At 35.6% G+C, this 20,305-nt stretch overlaps 1 protein-coding gene across 1 annotated transcript in view; it reads right to left on the bottom strand.

Moving 5' to 3' along the window:
* Positions 1–20,305, bottom strand: part of UNC13C (unc-13 homolog C) — a gene marked incomplete at both ends in the record, with an annotated part of 463,147 nt that overhangs the window by 151,270 nt on the left and 291,572 nt on the right. Inside the window, one exon of the mRNA XM_084241221.1 lies at positions 16,940–17,025. Coding sequence (XP_084097347.1) covers positions 16,940–17,025 — 86 coding nt within the window. The remainder of the gene's footprint in view (positions 1–16,939; positions 17,026–20,305) is intronic.

The raw sequence follows: 20,305 nt of genomic DNA, 5'->3' as shown, positions 1-20,305 counted from the left end.
GTTTCCAAAGCTTAGCTACTGTAAAAAGTGCTGCTATAAACATAGTGGTGCAGGTGTTCTTTGGAATTGATGTTTCTGTGTCCTTTGGGTAAATACCTAGGAGTGGAATTGCTGGATTATATGGAAGCTCTATGTTTAGTAGGTCCAGAAATCTCCACACAGCTCTCCACAGTGGTTGGACCAGTTTGCACTCCCACCAACAGTGCAGAAGAGTTCCTTTTTCTCCACACCCTCGCCAACATTTGTTGTTGCTAGTTTTTTTTAATATGTGCCATTCTCACTGGTGTAAGATGGTATCTCATGGTAGTTTTGATTTGCATTTCCCTGATGACAAGTGATGTTGAACATTTTTTCATATGCCTGTTGGCCATTTGCATTTCCTCTTCAGAGAAGTTTCGTTTTAGCTCTTCTGCCCATTTTTTGATTGGATTATTTTCTTTGTTGTTGTTGAGTCTCATCAGCTCTTTGCAGATTTTTGTGATCAGTCCTTTATCATTAGTGTTGGGTGCAAAAATGTTCTCCCAGTTGGTGGGGTTTCTCTTTGTTTTTGTTATTGTCTCTTTTGCTGTGCAGAAGCTCTTTAATTTGATGTAGTCCCAGCTGTTTATCTTTGCCTTTACTATTACTGCTTTGGGTGATGTGTCTGTAAAGATGTCTTTGATGTGCAAATCACGTAGTGTTTCGCCTATGTTTCCTTCTATATATTTTATGGTTTCAGGTCTTATGTCTAGTTCTTTAATCCATTTTGAGTTGATTTTTGTGTATGGTGTGAGGTAGTGGTCAAGCTTCATTCTTTTGCATGTAGCGACCCAGTTTTCCCAGCACCATTTATTGAACAAACTTTCTTTGCTCCAATGCATAGTCTTTGCTCCTTTGTCAAAGATTAGTTGACCATAAATCTGTGGGTTTATTTCTGGATTTTCTATTCGATTCCATTGGTCTGTATGTCTGTTCTTGTTCCAATACCATGCAGTTTTGATGATTATGGCTTTGTAGTATAGTTTGAAGTCTGGGAGTGTGATGCCTCCATTCCCTTCTTTTTTTTTTCAGGAGAGCTTTGGCTATTCAGGGTTTTTTGTGATTCCATATGAATTTCATCAATAATTGTTCTATTTCTTTGAAGAATGACATTGAAATTTTGATTGGAATAGCATTGAATCTGTATATTGCTTTTGGAAGGATGGCCATTTTAATAATGTTTATTCTTCCAATCCATGAGCACGGGATGTCTTTCCATTTCTTTGTGTCTTCTTCTATTTCTTTTAACAGTGTTTTATAGTTTTCTTTGTATAGGTCCTTTACCTCTTTTGTTAGATTTATTCCCAAATATTTGATTTTTTTTGTTTCAATAAAAAAAAGGGATGGTTTTTTTGATTTCTTCTTCTTCAGATTTATTGTTTGTGTATAGGAAGGCTACTGACTTTTGCGTGTTGATTTTGTATCCTGCCACTTTACTGAACTGATTGATGAGTTGAATTAGTTTTTCTGTGGAGTTTTTGGGGTTCTCTATGTATATTATCATATCATCTGCAAATAGTGATAGTTTGACTTCTTCTTTTCCTATTTGGATTCCTTGGATGTCTTTCTCTTGTCTTATTGCTCTGGCTAGGACTTCCAGTATTATATTGAAAAGCAGTGGTGAGAGTGGACATCCTTGTTTTGTTCCAGATCTTAATGGAATTGCTTTCAGCTTTTCACCATTGAGAATGATACTGGCTGTTGGCTTGTCATAGATGGCCTTTATGATGTTGAGATATGTTCCTTGTATCCCAAGAATTTCAAGGGCTTTTATCATGAATGGGTGTTGCACTTTGTCAAAAGCTTTCTCAGCATCTATTGATATTATCATATGGTTTTTATATTTCTTTTTGTTGATGTGTTGGATAACGTTGATTGATTTTCGGATGTTAAACCATCCTTGTGTCCCTGGAATGAATCCTACTTGGTCGTGGTGAATTATCTTATGGATACATTGTTGGATTCTGATAGCTAAAATTTTATTGAGGATTTTTGCATCAGTGTTCATTAGGGCACAACAAGACAAACATCAACAGATACACCAAGATTGAAATCATATCAACCATCTTTTCTGACCATGAAGGCATCAAACTAGAAATAAACCATAAAAAGAAGGCAAGGAACTTTCCTACCTCATGGAGATTAAAAACCACACTACTGGAAGACCACTGGACTAATGAGATCAAAGAAGAAATTAAAAAATTCTTTGAATTGAACGACAAGGAGGACACCAATATCCTAAATGTATGGGATGCAGCAAAAGCAGTAATAAGAGGAAAATATATAGCAATAGAAGCTCACATCAAGAAACAAGAAAGAACTCAAAGAAACAACCTAATCTCGAAGCTCAAAGATCTAGAAAAAGAACAACAAAAAAACCCCAAAACCAGTAGAAGAAAAGAAATAATAAAAACCAAAGCATAAATAAATGAAATTGAAACTAAAAAAAACAATCCAAAAGATCAATGAAACCAAGAGCTGGTTCTTTGAAAAAAATCAATAAAATAGACAAACCCCTAGCCAGGCTCACAAAGGAAAAAAGGGAGAAAGCACAAATAAACAGGATCATCAATGAAAGAGGAGAAATCACAACGGACACAGCAGAAATCAAAAGAATAATTAGTAACTACTATGAACAGTTATATGGAAACAAGTTTAACAATCTAGAGGAGATGGACAAATTCCTACAACTCTACAATCACCCAAAGCTAGATAAAGAAGAAATAGAACACCTAAACAGACCAATTACAATTAGCGAAATTGAAATGGTAATAAAAAACCTCCCCAAAAACAAAAGCCCAGGACCTGATGGATTTACAAATGAATTCTACCAAACATTCAGAGACGAATTAGTGCCTATCCTTCACAAACTCTTCCAAAAAATTGAGAAGGAAGGGACAATACCAAACACTTTCTATGAAGCCAACATTATTCTCCATTTTCTAATACTTCTCAGTGACTGAACTTATTTCTCCTTACACAAATAGAAATAAATGAAAGGAACAGCAAAATGGGAACACTACATTGGTATCAAAGTTTCATTATCAATTTCCCAGAGATAAAGAACAACAATTAACAGATGATAGCTTTGAAATTAATGAACTTGCATAGAATTCAACTAAGGTAAAACTAATGAAAATTAAGTGCATACATATTCATGAATAATATCAATACATATTTATAATGGAAATTATCTACCTGCATTGTGTTCTAGGTAAGTGAATTTGAAAAAGAGAGATGGGAATGCTACTAGCTACAGTTAATATATTAAGCCTAAATATGACCATGTGTTTCCATATTTACTTACATAAAATCATGGTTCATGAGAAATGACTGTTATGTTTTGAGGAAAATAATGGATGGTGTGTTAAAGTTGAATGTTGATTTTTTTGAAAAGACAAAGAGATGGAAATATGGTTTATAAAGGAATGTTTTAAACTGCTGCCCTAAGAGGCTTTTCTGTTTCTCTTTGCATCATAAAAATCACTCCCACTTATAAATATCTATGTAACACTCCCACTTATAAATATCACCTTTCAAAACTGTGTTATGGTTATAATTTCCCAATCACACAATTATTCTATTTAGTGTATACAATTCAGTTGATGTTGAGGGGACGCAGAGTGACAGCTAGTGGGTGCAAGGTTCCTTTTTGCAATGATGAAAATGTTCTCCATTTAGTTGTCAATAATTCATAAATATACTAAAACCCTCTGCCCATTATCTCTTTTCATGCTTACAAAAGCCTTTGAGAGTCTAAATTCCAGCGAGAGATGGCATTCATATGCAAGAAACAAAGAAATTATACAAGATGTGTAACACTTGGGACCAAAGAAAAGGAAGAAAGCATGTGAAGGAGTAAATATCAAAGAGGCAGAAATATACACTAGGACTGATTAGCAATCCAGCCCAGAAGAGGCGGGGCAACAAGTACCATAAAGTGGTAGAGACATATTTGGAATAGATTAAAATTTTGGTTAGCATACAGGGAACCAAAAAATCCACTACCTGAGGATAATGCAGCTGTGCTTTCTTATGCCCACCTCAGATCTAGCATAGGCAGCATGGCAGTATATTAAACTAGGGAAGTAACTCATGCAACATGTATTTGTTAAGTACCTACCATTTCTGTGCATCTCTGTGTGCAGACTACCTGTGCTGATGCTGGCATTACAGTGAGAGACAAAACAAAGGGCACTGCCTTCATGGCGCTTATATTCCATAAGGTAAATGCTCAATAAATAAATAGGCATATCTGTGGGTAATAAATTGTGGTTTTTATGTTCATATTTTGTTAAGACATCAAGGCGCTCTTTTTTTAAAGAATTAAAAGATTAGATAAAAACACTGCAAGCAGAGGGAATGATACATGTGGAGAACCTGAGGGACAGAGATGTTTGATGTGACTGCAAAAAGTCAAGGAAATCAGAGCAATTGAGGCAGTGGGACAGGATGAGAGAAGTAGTAGGTGAGTGCAAAGAGAAATTCACCAACTGCGTAAGACCTATAGGCCAAAGGACGGACTGTGGATTTCATTTGCGTGTGATGAGGATTATGAATAGAAGAATGGCAATTTGATTTTTGTCTGGTCAAAGCAAAGAAACAATACAATGATGTTTTCAAAATTGAAGAAATATCTGAGTATAAGGTTTAAGGACCCACTGAGTTCCTGTAAAGCAACGCAAATGGAAAACAGGCACATAAAAAAACATTCATCTTTACTTATCAAGGAAATGCAAATCAAAATCACAATGAGATACTGTTTTACACCTGTGAGAATGACAGAAAGTGTGGGTGAAAATGTAGGAAAAAAGAACTCTTGTATACTGTGAGTAGGAATACAGCCCTTATAGAAAACTGCATGGAGGTTATTTATGATATTAAGAATAGTTCTGCCCTATGATCTAGAAACTCCACTCCAAAGAATCTACCTGAATAATGCAAATATATTAATTATAAGGGATATATGCACCCCCATGTTCAGTGAAGCACAATTACAATAATCAAGTTATAGGGAAAACCTAACTGCCCTAAGGACAGAGAAGTGATTTGAGAGATGTGATTATATATACATGATGGAATACCACTCAGCTATAAAAAAGATGAAGCCTTGCAATTTGGGACAATGACAATGTGAATAGAATTAGAAGAGATAAGGTTAAGCTAACTAAGTCAGAAGGAAAACAACAAATTCCTTTCCCTTTCCTATTCTATCCCATACTATACTATCCTATCTTACCCTTTCTTACCCTGGCTTTTAATCAGGACAAAATTTCTGGAAAACTGACTTTATGCCAATTGCCAGTTTTCTCAAGTTTCTTTTGCTCAAACACTTTGTTCAAGCACTTTCACTAGCAGGATACAAGTAATCTTAAACAAAGACAAAGATTCCTGACCAAAATGCACAGATATTTACATTCTTTGATTTCATCTGTGTGCATGCATTGCTGTATTTGTGATTGATATGATTTGATGAGATTAAATTCACAAATTCCATAATTAAAGTCAAGCAATTTAGATAATGCTAATGCATTTCTAAACCATTTAATCTCCTTCAATATAAACCATGGGGGAACAAGGCAGCAATTAGTATCTAAGGCCATAATATTTAAATATTTCTATTTCCTGTTTTTTCTAAATTAATCTTAACAGTTACTTTCATTTTGTTAGTTCTTTAAGCTATTTTTCCAAAAGTATGAATAAGGAAGAATATTTCCAATATGGATTTTATTACTTCCTCTTTATTTTTATTTTCCCTCTATTTTTTCCCAGTTGAAATATAGCTGAAAAGATGAACATCAGGAAAACAGAGGGAAAAATAGAGATAAATATGTTTTTCAAATAAGTGAAAATTACTATATTATGATATTTACATATACAAATCTATTTCTTTGTTTTCACTAAATGTCAACATTTTTCCTGATAACTCTCTTACCACATTTTTCTCCTGGCAATTATGAGCTATTACAGATGTTCAGATTCACATGTCATTCAAATACCTTACCCAAGAGATGTAAAAATTGTCCAGGAGTATTTTAATTAGCCTTAAGAGGAAAAAAATGTTATGCTTAAAATAAAGAGCTAAGTAGACAAAAATAGACTCAAATTTGTGTCAAATTCACAAAAATTATTGGGGAAATTATATGATCTGATAGTATTACAATGAACATGGAAATATTTGTATGTTCTTTTTGGGAGATTACAGTTTTCTGTGTAATGTATTTTAACATTCAAATATTATATTTGACTACCTAATGTGTTTGAGGGGTAAGGATTAAACTGTAAATGAGATTGTAAAGTTTCTGACTCCATGAAGCTTATTTCTAAGTTTAAAAGCAGGGTTTTTATTTATTTATGTATTTATTTTTTAAGATTGATTTATACATACAAGAGCTGGGGTACAGGCCAGAAATGCAGGGGGTGAGAGGATTCACCAGAGACAGCAGGGAATAGAACAGGCAGATTGACTGAAAACACTGCTGAGGGGAACAGCGGGCAAAACAGGAGAGGTCTGCTGTGCCATGTGGGTAGCTCCCTGGCTGGCTGGGGGATCGAACTCGTACTGCAGAGGCTGCAGATTGCCTCATAGTGCAGCGCTTAACCCTTGCACCACCAGGGAGGTCCAAGAGCAGGGTTTTTAAACTGCTGGCCCTCACTCAGTAGTGAGTTATAAATTCAATATAGAAGATCATAAATAAAATATAGAGAGAAAATTTACAAATTGAAAAAATAAGAAATTTTCAGTATTTATCACCTATATCCTTGTCAAGAATCTGTGTTTCATGAAACCTCGGGGGAAGAGCTATGTTTAACTACATCATTGTGAAAATGTAGCTTTTACTTTGGATTATGAACTGAACACTTAGAAATACAGTTATAAAGGTAAGAAAACAAAATAAGTAAACAAGTAGACAAAATAATTAGGCTAAATAAAATTATGCAGATACAGTTAAGTGTTTTAGGGGGCAAAAAGGGTCTGTGTGAGTATAATGAGGGAAGGTATGGTCAGGGTGGATTATGCAAAAAACTGTCATGGGAACAGCCCATCACAGAGAAAAGTTTCACTCATGAGCAAGAGCTTCACACAGGAACAAGAGCAACAGTGATCGTGCTGGAATGAAAACAAATTTGGCCCAGCTAAGTAACAGTGCAGCACAGCTAGAGATAAGTGGCAGCAAAAGTAAATGAGATGAAGAAATAAGTACAGTCCAGATTACACAGGGCATGATAAACCACAGTGAAGAAGAAATGGATTTTGTTCTACTGAATGGGAAAAATTATGGAAGGCTTTATATACCAAAGAACGTCTTGTTCTAGTTTAATTTTATGGAGATCAGTCTGGATGTTATGAGCACAATGGGTCATAGGAACAAGAGTGGAATGTGCAAACTGTTAGGGGGATAGTACAGCTATCAAAGCAATGGGTCCATCTATGGTTAGGCGTAGTTAGAGACAGTGAAGGCGGAGAGAAGGGTACAGAGCTTGATATGTTTTAGAGAGAGAATGAGTAACATTTACCTGTGAATTTGTGTATGTGTGTTGTATGTTTGGGGATGGTTGTAGAGTAAGAGAAATAGGGGAATCAATGATAATAACTAAACACGATGCAAATGTTGGCATCTTCTGCTGAAATGGGAAAGAGGAGGATAGGACCAGGATTTGGGTGAGGAGATTTTAATCCTAGAAGTTCATTTTTAACATAAGTATGAAAAATTATATGCAGCAAAGCAAGACAGAATGATAAAGTAAATATTGGACGTTCATGTAATAGGAAATTCAACAATGAGAAAACACTTTAAACACTACTAGACATCAACAAACATCTTGAGGGCTTAACGGAATGGGAAAAGGGTGAGGTGACAAGTGTTGGGGGGAGGGTACATGGAACAAGACAGATATCACTATGCAGTGCACTGAGGCAAGTGGACAAGGCTGCGGTCCCAAGAAGCCTCTGTAGCTCTTGGTGCCCCAAGTGTGACAAAATAAAAAGTCCACCTTTCATGGTAAACAGACACAGCCAACAGGCAAATTCACACCCAGGGAGCAAGAGAAAACAGAAACATCAAAGAAACTTGTAGTGTTTAGTGCCTGATGGCTCGCCTTTTTTTTTTTTTTTTTTTGTTTAACTTTTAATATCGTTCATGTGCCATTTTTATACTGGCTATTTAACAATTTAAAATATCTATTTGATGTTCCACTTCTTAATTTTAATAAATTAAGTGACTCGGACTTTTAGGAAATCATTTCCTGCCGTTTCACTGAAGATTATCATAGTGAGAAGATGGATTTAGAAACCATTGAATTTCAGAACACACAAGGGGTTTGTATGACAAGTGGATTTGTCTATACTGCTAGAGAAACCACATCTGTACTACTATTTGAAGTTAGCATAGACTTATTTTTGTTGTAGGGTTCCTTTTCAAATTGGGGATTTGGCTAACTAGTTATTTACATACATATACTCTGCTACATTCATGTCTATCAGAGGAACATAATATATTACTCAGGTCACATATTTTAATTATCTTTTACTGAAATAGATTATATGGCAAGTTAGTAGACGGCTAAAGGTTAAGATGAACAACAGCATTACAAACCAAATTATTGTTTTGTTGTTTATTATTATTGTTTATTATTATTTGGCTTGTTATTTACAAGCCAAATATTTTAGTCAGCATGTTTCTAGATTAATTACACACAGCGATTTCCCTCTCTATTCCAGAGATACAAAACAAGTAGTTTCAGCTTAATTACAGGGGTGGGGGGGTGTGGAAGGTGGGAAGGGGCACTGCTCCCGAGGAGAAAACTGTGAAGTGCATTTACTCTAGGTGTGAAGGAGGCGCCCTACTTCCCAGTTTAGGTCATTTGAATTAACACTGATGCTTTCCTTCAGAGTCAAGATAAAAGGACACGAGAATCCCCTAAATTTCTGGGGCAAAATTAAAACAAAAACAAAAACATTTTTAGAAGTTGAAATGCAGAGCGTAACAGGCTTCATTTCTATTTTCCATTTATTTTTTTCTCATATGTCTCTGTCCACAGTCCAACTCCAGCTTGCTAGTGTGAGCAGGCTTTATTTGCTGCCCCCATAACTCCCAATTTTTAATTACAATATTTTCCCTTCCTTTTTTGATTTTTAGATCTTTGGTAGGGATAATCAGGATGTAGTCAATCAGCTGGAAGGTCCTGAGTGTACAGTATATAAAAGGATGATAAAGGTGGAGAAGGGCAAAGAGGCAGTAGGAAGAAAAACCAAAACAGCATAAGCAACGAAAGCAGGCCCCCAAAGCACTTGTCTACCTTGGCTTGCCCTAGTTTTCAGCGTGCACTCTCACTGATCGCTCTTTCTCCAGTAAGTGCCATGGGGCTCTTAATGGAATGTTTTTATACTTCAGATTATATAGCTTGACAGCTGATGTTTATTAACCAGCCTGTAAAATCTGTTTGATGGCTAAAATTTGACACTGTCTCATAAAAGTAGAGTTTTACCATATGCTCTGTGTGTGGTGCTTGTTAATGTAAAATAGACAGTTATATATTAGAGAGCCTATGGCTAGGCTTGAATTCCAAAGGCTTATCCAATGAAAGTTTTATGGTGCAGTGTCCAAATATCAATTGGGACCATTAAACTGATGAAGAATGTACTTTAGTGTGGAATATACCAGAGGACACATAGAAAGTTTTAAGTGTGCAATCGCTGGCTCTAAGCTAGATAAAAATCATTCTGAATTATACAGTTAACCCCTACACACATTCATAAACGCACTGTTTTAGTATATTTTGGATTTTCATTCAATTAGTTATCAAACAACTACACACAGTAGGTTTGTGTCAAGGACTGAACAGGTTAATATAGGTCTGTACCCAAAGGGAGCTCACAAGGTTACATAATTGAGAATGTTACTAATAAGATCATTCATTGTACTTAAAATGTTTTAGTCTTTAAATAAATAAATATATATATATATATATATATATATGAAACAAGATTAACAGCTAAATATTGAGAATATTGTTAGGTAAACTTTTACCAAAAGCCTCAGGCAGTCATACTGATAAAAGCAATAAAATGTAAGTGATATGGGCCTCCCTGGCGGCGCAGGGGTTAAGACGCAACCTATGAAGCAACCCGCAGCCTCTGCAGCATGAGTTGGATTCCCTGCCGGCCAGGGAGAAATCCACATAGCAGGACAAACCTCTCCTGTCTTGCCCGCTGCTCCCCTCAGCAGTGTACTTCAGTCCCTCTGTCTCTGGTGAATCCTCTCACCCCCCGCATCTCTGGCCTGTACCCCAAATCTTGTATAAAAATAAATTAAAAAAAAAAATAAAATGTAAGTGATAAAGCTAGTTATCCAGTTTCTATGATACTTGTTTTTTTATATATATAATTCTTACATCATTTTTCATCCTTGCACAATGTATACATTTTCATTTTGGTTATATTCCCCATACAATTGCACAACCCCCCTTATTTTGACTCTAGTCCTTCCTTTCCCTGGCCCCCCGCCAACCCCCCACGTAGTGTGTCTGTGGTTTATAGTTGCTTGTTGATTTTGATTTTTACTTTGTATTGATTAGTCTTTTTCCTGGTCTCTTATTTAGGTTTTCTAAATTTCTACTGTGAGTGAGACCATGCGGTATTTTTCTTTTTCTTTCTGACTTATTTCGCTGAGCATGATCCCTTCCAGCTCCATCCATGTTGCGATAAACACATGCAGTTTGCAGCAATATAATACTTGGTTTTTGCAGCATCATGGTACAAAAAAAGCTTTACTTGTTTCAAAATGCAGTGAGTTTTGTTCTAATTAAAAATAATAGATCTAAAAAAGGATGTAAACATTGGAGGAAATTTATTTGCTCTTGTTGGAATTTGACTCCAAGGCGAAATAATGAAAAATGACGTAAATGTAGTCTGTATTTCTAATTTTCTTTTGAATAGAATATTAAAAAGAATAAGCCAAACTTTCATTTTTTTTGCAAGAGTTATAGAATACTCCATGGACTTTTAATATAAGAGTTGTGAGCCTGCTTGACTGAGTCATCAATTATAGGTCTCATTATAGGTCCAGTCCATTCCTTTCTGCTCTTTATTTACTTGAGATTTGGTTTTTAATTTTCTCTTCTACTTTTTCTTTATCATTTCTCTCTTATCCCCTTTCTTTACTTATGAATATTTGAAAGTTTAGCCAACACCTATCAATTTGTTCCTTTAACTTTTTCTCCTATGGTTTTCTTCTTTTCCTGGTTTGTCCTACATGGTTAATGCAATCATACTAGCTCCAGCATTTTAACTTTCCTTGTAATGAGCTTATTTCTGACATATGTAAATGTCTTAAAAATCACTGTGTATCCAGGAAGTTAGAAGAAGCTACTATACTGATATTACCTAGATCAGTGTTTCTCAGACTTTAGCATGCATAAGAATCGGATGGATGTATTGTTAAAATAATAGATTATGGGGCTTCAATTTAATCAGTAGATTTGGTATGGGACCTAGTGATGTTGGTGTTGCTGTTTGGGATTCACACTTTGAGAACCATCGACTTAATGAATCAGAAAAACTTAAATACCAGCAAATAGTGCCTCCCCAGTGGCGCAGCGGTTGAGAGCTGGCTGCCCGCAGCCTCTGCAGCGCCGGTTTGATCCGCGGCTGCCAGGCGAGGGTCCCACATGGTGCGCAGACCTCACCTGCTGCCCGCTGCTCCCCTCAGCAGTGTACTTCATCAGTCTGCCTGTTCTGCTCCCTGCTGTGGCTCTGGTGAATTCTCTCACCCTCCCACACCTCTGACTGTACCCAGAGCTTGTATGAATAAATAAAATAAATCTTAAAAAAAAAAAAAAGAAATACCAGCAAATACATTCTGCTTTCACTTTACTTTGAGAGAATGGGAACAAATAGAACATACGACCTCTCAAATAAATTATCTCTTATAAATTATTAATCCAGAAATCACTTCAGTTTGTAGGTTGACTCATGTGACCTGAAAGTATAAGTTTAAATGGACAGAACTGTTTGTTTTCCTTTTTTTTTCCTGTAGTAATGGGAATTGAGAGATAGTGACCATTGAGGTTTGTTTTCATTTTTGGTGCATTAATCTAGACATGGAATCCTGTATAAAGATTTGTTAATATAATTAGTAGGATGCAGTAAGGGAGGTAGGGAAAATACTCTTTTTTGCCCCCCTGTCTCTTGCTCTTTATCCTTAAAATAACTTCATAAGGTAGGTACTGTTGTCCCTAGTTTGCAAGTGTAGAAACTGAAGTTTAGTGAGCTTAATAAATTTTCCAAAATCATAGCCAATATGTCAACGGAGAGTAGCAGAGTCTGAACTCAATCTAGGTCTAAGGGATTACAAAATCTACATATGTACCTTCAAGGGTAAAGACCATAGAAATCTTCAGAATTTCTTTGGTTTTTATTTTCACATACCAATTTTCAATTGAGGGAATGTTGGGGTATCCCCATCAGATATTACCACCATTGTGAACCTACCACCCAGAAGATGTGGTATAGAAAAATGTGTTAGAAAAAAAAAAATCTGTAAAACCAACACTTCACTATAAAACACTCCACACTTAAGCATTTTTTTTCTACATCTCCCCTTTTCACAGAAGGTCCATCTTTTTAAAAAAAATCTGTAGAAATATATATTGTTTCATTCAACAAGTTATGGCCACAAACAAATTAATGTCTATCAAATTTGTAAGGTGATTAATGTCAAATGTGAAAACTATCCATTGGCTTGTATAAATTGAGTATAGTTGGGGGAAAATTGTTATATTTTAAAATTCAGTTATTTCTTTCTTAATACCTAGTAAGTTAATTAATTAAAGCAAAAGCTGTATCAAAAAACTACAAGCTTATAAATTCTAACTGGTTCTTCTCTGTTGGCCTGCTTCATCAGAGGTTGCACATTAGCTGGGTGCATATGCCTTAATCACAAGACAAAATATTTAGCCCACATTATGTAATAATGACACAGTCTTTTTAGGCCAACAGCCTGAAGCAATACTCCAATAAAAAGCACTACTTCACAATTAACATTCTATAGGCAAATAGGTAGAGTAAGAACATTACGATCAATGCGCAAAAGAGCTAGCCAGACGAAAGTTTTTAAGTATATGTTATTTACTCTGAGATAATCTTCATTTTTCTCTAATATTTATGCCATATTGAAAAGAGGGTGCTCTACCTTTCTTAAAACCACCTATTAGATTGAAATAACAAAAGGGTAGGAGGCAGAAATAGTGAACAAATTAACATGCATTTATAACCTATTTTCTAGGAGTTTAAACCTTAAATGACCCTTAATAGAGACTGTATAACATTTCAACAAATCTTTCCTTCTATAATAATAATGTTCCCCACCATTAACAGAGTGCTTTAGAGTTTAAAGTACTTTTAAGGTATATGTGATCCTCACAATAACCTGGGAAATACTGTCTCCTCTTCATAGAAAAGAAAACTAAATATAAGAGAAGTTAGTCATTAACTGCCCAAGGTCATATAGCTCACAAGTAATAAAGGTTTCTGAAATTCAATTTCCCAGATTCAGATTTCCTGCTGTCTTCCAACTTGTAACACTATCAATGTTTAATTTGAACATGGCCAAGTATTCTAGTCTTGTCTCCAAGAGGATTTTATAGGGATGTCTCATTTTCAATTTGACTGAAGTAAATGTACATATTGTGTTTCTATTAAGGTTCAATTGCTACAGAGATGACAAATATAATCAGTGTACCCCAAACCATTCTCATTTGGTAGAGAAGATACATACATAAACTGCAACTCAAGTTATTTTCTTACTATATATTCACTGTGCCTTTCTGAAAATGTGTGTGAAAGTATAAATGTAACAACTATTGAATTGCCACTTGAAATAAAAGAATTGTACAGTATATGAATTATATTGCAATAAAGCTTCTAATGAAAAAAATCTAACAAAATTATTTTTAAAAGGAGATAAAATCAAACAAATAATTCTTCTTAAAAGGGAGTATTTGTTTATAAAAAGTCAAGGATAATCACAAAGCTATTAATTACCCTGGATAGTGTGTACCTGCTTTATGATAAAATCTCAGTATTTTTAGGGACACTTTTGCACAAAATTATTAACCTACAATTTTTATCAAAGTTATAGGTGCTTTATTTGTAGTATTTTTAATTTTAGGGTTGCTTCAAACAAACATTAATTTTTTGAGAATTATATATTCTTAACATAAATATACTTGGTTATGCATTTAAGGACGGGGGTATAGGCCAGATGTGTAGGGGCTGATTCACCAGAGACAGAGTGGGGAGCAGAACAGGTGAATCTACTGAAATACACTGCTGAGGGGAGCAGCAGGCAAGACAGGAAAGGTCTGCTATGCCATGTGGGTAGCTCCCTTGCCAGGGACTGAACTTGTGGAATGCACTCGTGCTGCAGTGGCTGAAGATAGATTGATAGCACTGACATTTAGCCCCTGCACCACCAGGGAGGCCCACATTACTATTTTTAAAAATATTTTTAAAATACTACTTATTTATAAAACCATAAATAGAGACTCTGCCCAACAAAATGTGCTCTGGCAAGCAGTGTCGCCTTGGAATGGTTCCAAACTATCAAGTTCCTGTGAAGCACAGGCAAGAGCCTCCCTGCCCATAGTCTAGTGCTTCAATCCAAAGTGAACCTTTTATTTTACAGGTGAGGCCAATGAAACACAAACGTGTTGACCTCTTGGAATATTCTCAAGGTCATACAGCAAAAGACGAACTTAAGTGAAAGTTTCCTCCATTGCCCATTTCACTGTTCTGTTGAGTTGGGGTTACCTGGCCTTTATTCAATAAATAAATAACTTCATTTTTTTAGGCACCATTCTCAGGATTACAGATATGTTGGTAGAAATCAAAGAAAAAATCCACATAGTGGTGAGAAAGGTAAGGAAGTAACTGAATGAGCAATCATAAATGCACCAATAAATAAAAGATTAGTTTCCATTCAGAGGAATGAAATGAGGTTAATACTGGGGAGTGAATTTAGATTCTGAGGAGTTGACATTAAGCTGAACCCCACCGTTGAGGATGGAGCTGGACGGGATCATGCTCAGCGAAATAAGCCAGAAAGAAAAAGAAAATACCAGATGGTCTCACTCATAGCAGGAATTTAGAAAAATAAGGGACCAGGAAAAAGACTAATTATAATAAAGTGAAAATCAAAATCAATAAGCTACTAAAAACCAGAGACACACTCCGGGGGAGGGGGGCGGGGAGTAGGATCAAAACAAGGGGGGGCAGTGGGAATTGTATGGGGATTATAACCAAGATGAAAATGCATACATTGTGTAAAAATATATAAAATTCAAAAAATAATAATAAATTTAAAAAAAGGTATTTAGGTAGTACACTGGTTGGAAAAAAAGCCCAACAGCAGTATTGACCTTGGAGTGTGCTGAGGAAAATAAAGGTATCAAAAAAAGCTCTACATATTAAAGGATGTAGCTGGCTGGAGGCAGAGACAGAACTAGAGAAAGCAGGGTTGATTAATACAATGTAGAGAAAGTACTTCATTCCAGTAGAACCTTTGTGCAGTTTTTGACGCTATTTTAAGGGTTTGATAAACTTCATTATTTTGAGTAGTATACTCAGACTTTACCTTAAAACCAAGGAGTATAATCTACTGCATCACTGTGTTCCCTAGCAGCACAAAGTTTGAGCGAGTCTTACTCTACCAATCTATTTTCTGTAGTCAAAGTGCTTTTCCTAAATTGCAAATCTGAAAATACATGTCCCCACTGAAATCCCTTCAGGGGCCTTTCTTTCTTCTCAGCAGAGTCAAACTCCTCACCATGGCTAACAGCATCGAATGTTGGTCACCGCCAATTTCTTCTGCTTCACGTCTTGCTAGCTCTTGCTTATTCCACCTGCTGCGTCCTCTATTCTCAAACGCACCTATGCTCCCTCTAATTGCTAATGGTCTTTCCTCTACCAGGAAAAGACAGAACTGCTTCCGGCTTATCTCTTTCCAGCACTTTTATTTAAACTTCAGGTCTTTTAAAAGTAACACTTCCTCCAAGTAAGATCCTTGCCCACCTGCCTCATTTAAGTGCTCCTCCTCCAGTTACTCCATCATCAATAGCCCTTACCACTCCCATATTGCAATTGTTTGCATACTTGTAGCTATCCTTCATAATTTTGTTGAGGACAGGAGCCATGCTTTCTTGTTTCCTATTAATTATATTCTCTACTCTGAATGCAAGGCTGGGCATTTAGCATCAAGGGACTCACTCAATATATATTTTGTCCAATAGGACAAAGATAAATTTCTACTTCCTTCATCTCTACTATGAAGGAAGTTTGAGTGCTTCCATTTTCTATTGGCTTAAAATTCTTAAAGGACAGGAACCTTAGGCTAGTTTAGCTTCTATCTATAACTCTAAATATAATTTAGTGCTCAAAGAACATTTATAGAATTTTTAAATTGAGGCTTTATTTCCTTTGCTTTATATTGCATGATATGGACTTTACATTACATGATGGGGTTTCTGGTTAAGAGCTGTATCATATTCTTTGTGTAAGGTTTACCTGCCTAACCATGGATATCATGTGAAAGACAAAGTAGGCAAACGTCTAGGTTAATGCTACTGGCCCACATCCAACACGGTCTGCCTTGGTAAATGATCTGCTATAAAGTATTCTTGCATCTGAGTATTATCCTACAAGTAAAATACTGTTATGCTCCTGTAAATTAGACAATTTGATTAGAAATGTGTAAGCATCTTTGAGACTTTGAGATCTTTCTCTTTTTACAATGTGGTAAAAGATTTAGAACAGATCATAACAATCTATTTTAATGCATTAAATCCTTACATTTAAAACCCAAACACAAAATCATAATTAACCTAAAACATCTATTCCAAAATTATAGATATTTGTAATTACCTTCCAGCGCATATTTCATATCCAGAGCAAAAAGGGTCCACATAATTTCAGCACTGATTTTTCCCATATTCAGTTCTTGAGGAAATCTAAAACCAAAGACATATATTATAGCATCAAAAGGAGAAATGTGTCTAAAACTAAACACCTCTTTTGACATATATAACAGCCATTATCATGCAGTTCACAAACACTTTTATTTATGAGATTTCTCTTTATGAACTTTCATGGGAAAGTTAAACTATATGTATATGGCTGTAAAAGAAATTCTTGGGTGGTGGGGAAAAAAAGACTACAGTACATTAGTACCAAAATAATGGTGCTTAGGGCGCCCAAGGAATATGGTAGGATGTGTGTTTAGGTCTAAATAACTGCTTCAGTTTTATCACACTCCATTTTTACGTGTCTCAATTGTGCGGTTAGATCATATTAATCACAGTAACAGTATAATTAATCACAGTGACCATATAATGCCTCAAATCACAACTCACATTCTTGCATTAGCCATTTTCTATGAAGGAAGTTTGAGTGCTTCCATTTTCTATTTGCTTAAAATGAATTACTTCAAGAAAGGTTCCTTATTCCTATGATAAAATGATCCAGGATGAACCCATTAATCAGTGCTCCAGAACTCTCAGGAATATTGGTAGTTTTGATGAGAGAAGTATAGGTAAAGGCAAGATTCCTAATGCTGCTAAATAGGTACTCTTTTTGTTTTCAATCTCATCATAAGAGTCCTAGTAACAAAGAAGGATATAAGGACCAAGTCTTTTCATTACACTATTCATCCCATGCATGTATATAACACAAATTTATTCTCTTAGAAATTTGGTTTTATCAAATTCATGCATATGTATGTATTCATACATTTATACAAAAACTAATACACATTAAGGAACAAAAATAACTCAGTCTGATTTTTTATTATTGTATCCAACTTAAACAAAGGAATAGAAACTGTCACCTATGTCACCTCAACTAAGAAAAGACCAGAAACTACACAAAACAGTTCTAAGCCCAACTTTCCATTAAAAGCATGCGTGTTTCATCAAATACCCCCTTACTAACTGCAACTATCAATTTATCTAAAATAGCAATTGAGGGCCTCCCCGGTGGCGCAGCGGTTAAGCCCTGGGTTGCGAAGCTGCCCGTGGCCTCTGCAGCACCGGTTCACTCCCCGGCTGCTCCCCGGCCACCAGAGGAGGGTCCCACATGGCGCGCAGACCTCTCCTGCCGCCCGCTGCTCCCCTCAGCAGTGTACTTCGGTCAAGTCTGCCTGTTCTGTTCCCTACTCTGCTGAATTCTCTCACTCTCCCACGCTTCTGACTGTACCCAGTGCTTGTATAAATAAATATTTTAAAAAATAAAATAGCAATTGATATTTTAAAACTTAAAGGTAAATATTATATTGAGTCATTAAAAGAATTACTCAAAGTCTGCATATTGATACTGAATGCTTTCATTTAATACATTATTGAAAATTAATTTTAAGCATTTTTATTCTCTACTTCTTGTCTCTTTGAGCTTCATTCTGCATATTTTCTTCTATGCTAGCTTCATGTTTACTAATTCTCTCTTCAGTTGTAGCTAACGTTTTATCAAACCCATCTATTATGGGTTTGATAATATAATTTCACTTGTTATAGTTTTCAGTTCTAGAGCTTCCATGTGATTCTTTCAGTAGTTTTGTGTTCATTACAGAGTTTCTATTTCATTTAATTTCTTAAATGTATCAGTTATGCTATCTGAGTCTCCTATATTCTGCTCATCTTTATAGACTGCTTTTTTATTTTTTTTAAAGATTTATTTATTTTTATTTACACAGGCATTGGGTACAGTCAGAAGTGCGGGAGGGTGAGAGAATTCACCAGAGCCAGAGCGGGGAGCAGAGCAGGCAGAAGTACAAAATACCAAAGTACACTGCTGAGGGGAGCAGCGGGCTGCAGGAGAGGTCTGCGTGCCATGTGGGACCCTTGCCAGGTGGCTGGGAATCGAACCGGTGCTGCAGAGGCTGCGAGCAGCTTCACAACCCAGTGCTCAACCGCTGTGCCACCGGGGAGGCCCTGATTTTTTTAATTTTTGTTTTGTTTTAAATGAAAAATCTGCTGCATAGAAAAAAAAAAGAATTTGAATCTCTGTATTCTTCCAGAAAGGATTTTTTTTCTGGCAGGTCTGTTTTAGGTTTGGTAGAGATGATCTTAATCCAATTTGGGACTGAGATTAGTCAGTCAGTCAATATTTTATTCATATTTGTTCCTAGGATATAATCCTTTTCAGCCCTGTTCTATGCCTGGGGTGTTCATTGGAACCACTATTTTTTAACTCATGATTTCCAATTATCCCTTTGTTCCTTTGTTCAATTTTCTCAGTTTTTTGCTGTTGCCTTCTATCTAACTTGTCAGGCTCACAGACTTTACTTTCAAATCAGTCAATAACATTTAGGGGAGAGGATAGTAACATAGTTTTCTAGGAGATGCATAAGCATATCAAAGAATATAAGGGAATTCATATAGATAAAAATTTACAATCTGTTCTAACAACTGTGTTTGGATAAGGAGTAAAAGGATTTGATTCAGTGAGGCAGATATACACACAAAAAAAACCTTCAATTTGCAATGGTTTAAATTAGAAGAATATCTAAATATTTTATAAATAATAAGCAGGAAAATAAGAGCTAATATAAATGACTACTAACACATTTAGCATTTAATAACGAACATTCATTAATACATGGTCATTAACTGAAGGCTTGAAGTGTTTTGCACTGTGCTAAGGGAAGACTATATACTGCTAAATGAAACATATATGGTCCCTGCCCTGCTGAAGTTTATAACTTAGTATTAATGGCAATGTAAATATACTTATATTAATATAATTTAATAATATAAATGTATTAAATGTTATAAATATTTAGGTGTACATATATTTGGATAAGTCCATGAAGAAAAATATAGGGTGAAAAGTTAGAGATGGTTATGGAAAGCAGTGGCTTTGGTATAGCAAGCCTTTTTGGAAACACATTATCTGGTCTCAGGGCTATAATAGCATCTCACTTTCAATGCTGAAGCACTCCTGTAACATCTACAGAAATGCAAAGAAGCAACACAAACAGTTTTTGCTAATGGAGATTCAGAACTTCTGGGTATCAGGTGTCAGCAGTGGTAGAAAACTTGGTGTATGTGTAAGTTATTGTGACTGCCATGTCAAAAGGGGACATAAAAACAGCAAGAAGGGGAGCAGGATTTGAAGGATTATTAGAAAAAGAAAACAAGAATATCAACTATGGTTGAGAGGACACCAAGGAGTCAGACCAAAGAACAAGAACAAAACGAGTCAAAAGTATACTAAGTGACTGTTGTTTTTCTAGTC

The sequence above is a fragment of the Talpa europaea genome (genome assembly GCF_964194135.1).
Source record: "Talpa europaea genome assembly, chromosome: 8".
NCBI lineage: Eukaryota > Metazoa > Chordata > Mammalia > Eulipotyphla > Talpidae > Talpa > Talpa europaea.
Note: the sequence above shows the minus strand (reverse complement) of the source record. Positions and strands in the feature narration are given on the sequence as shown.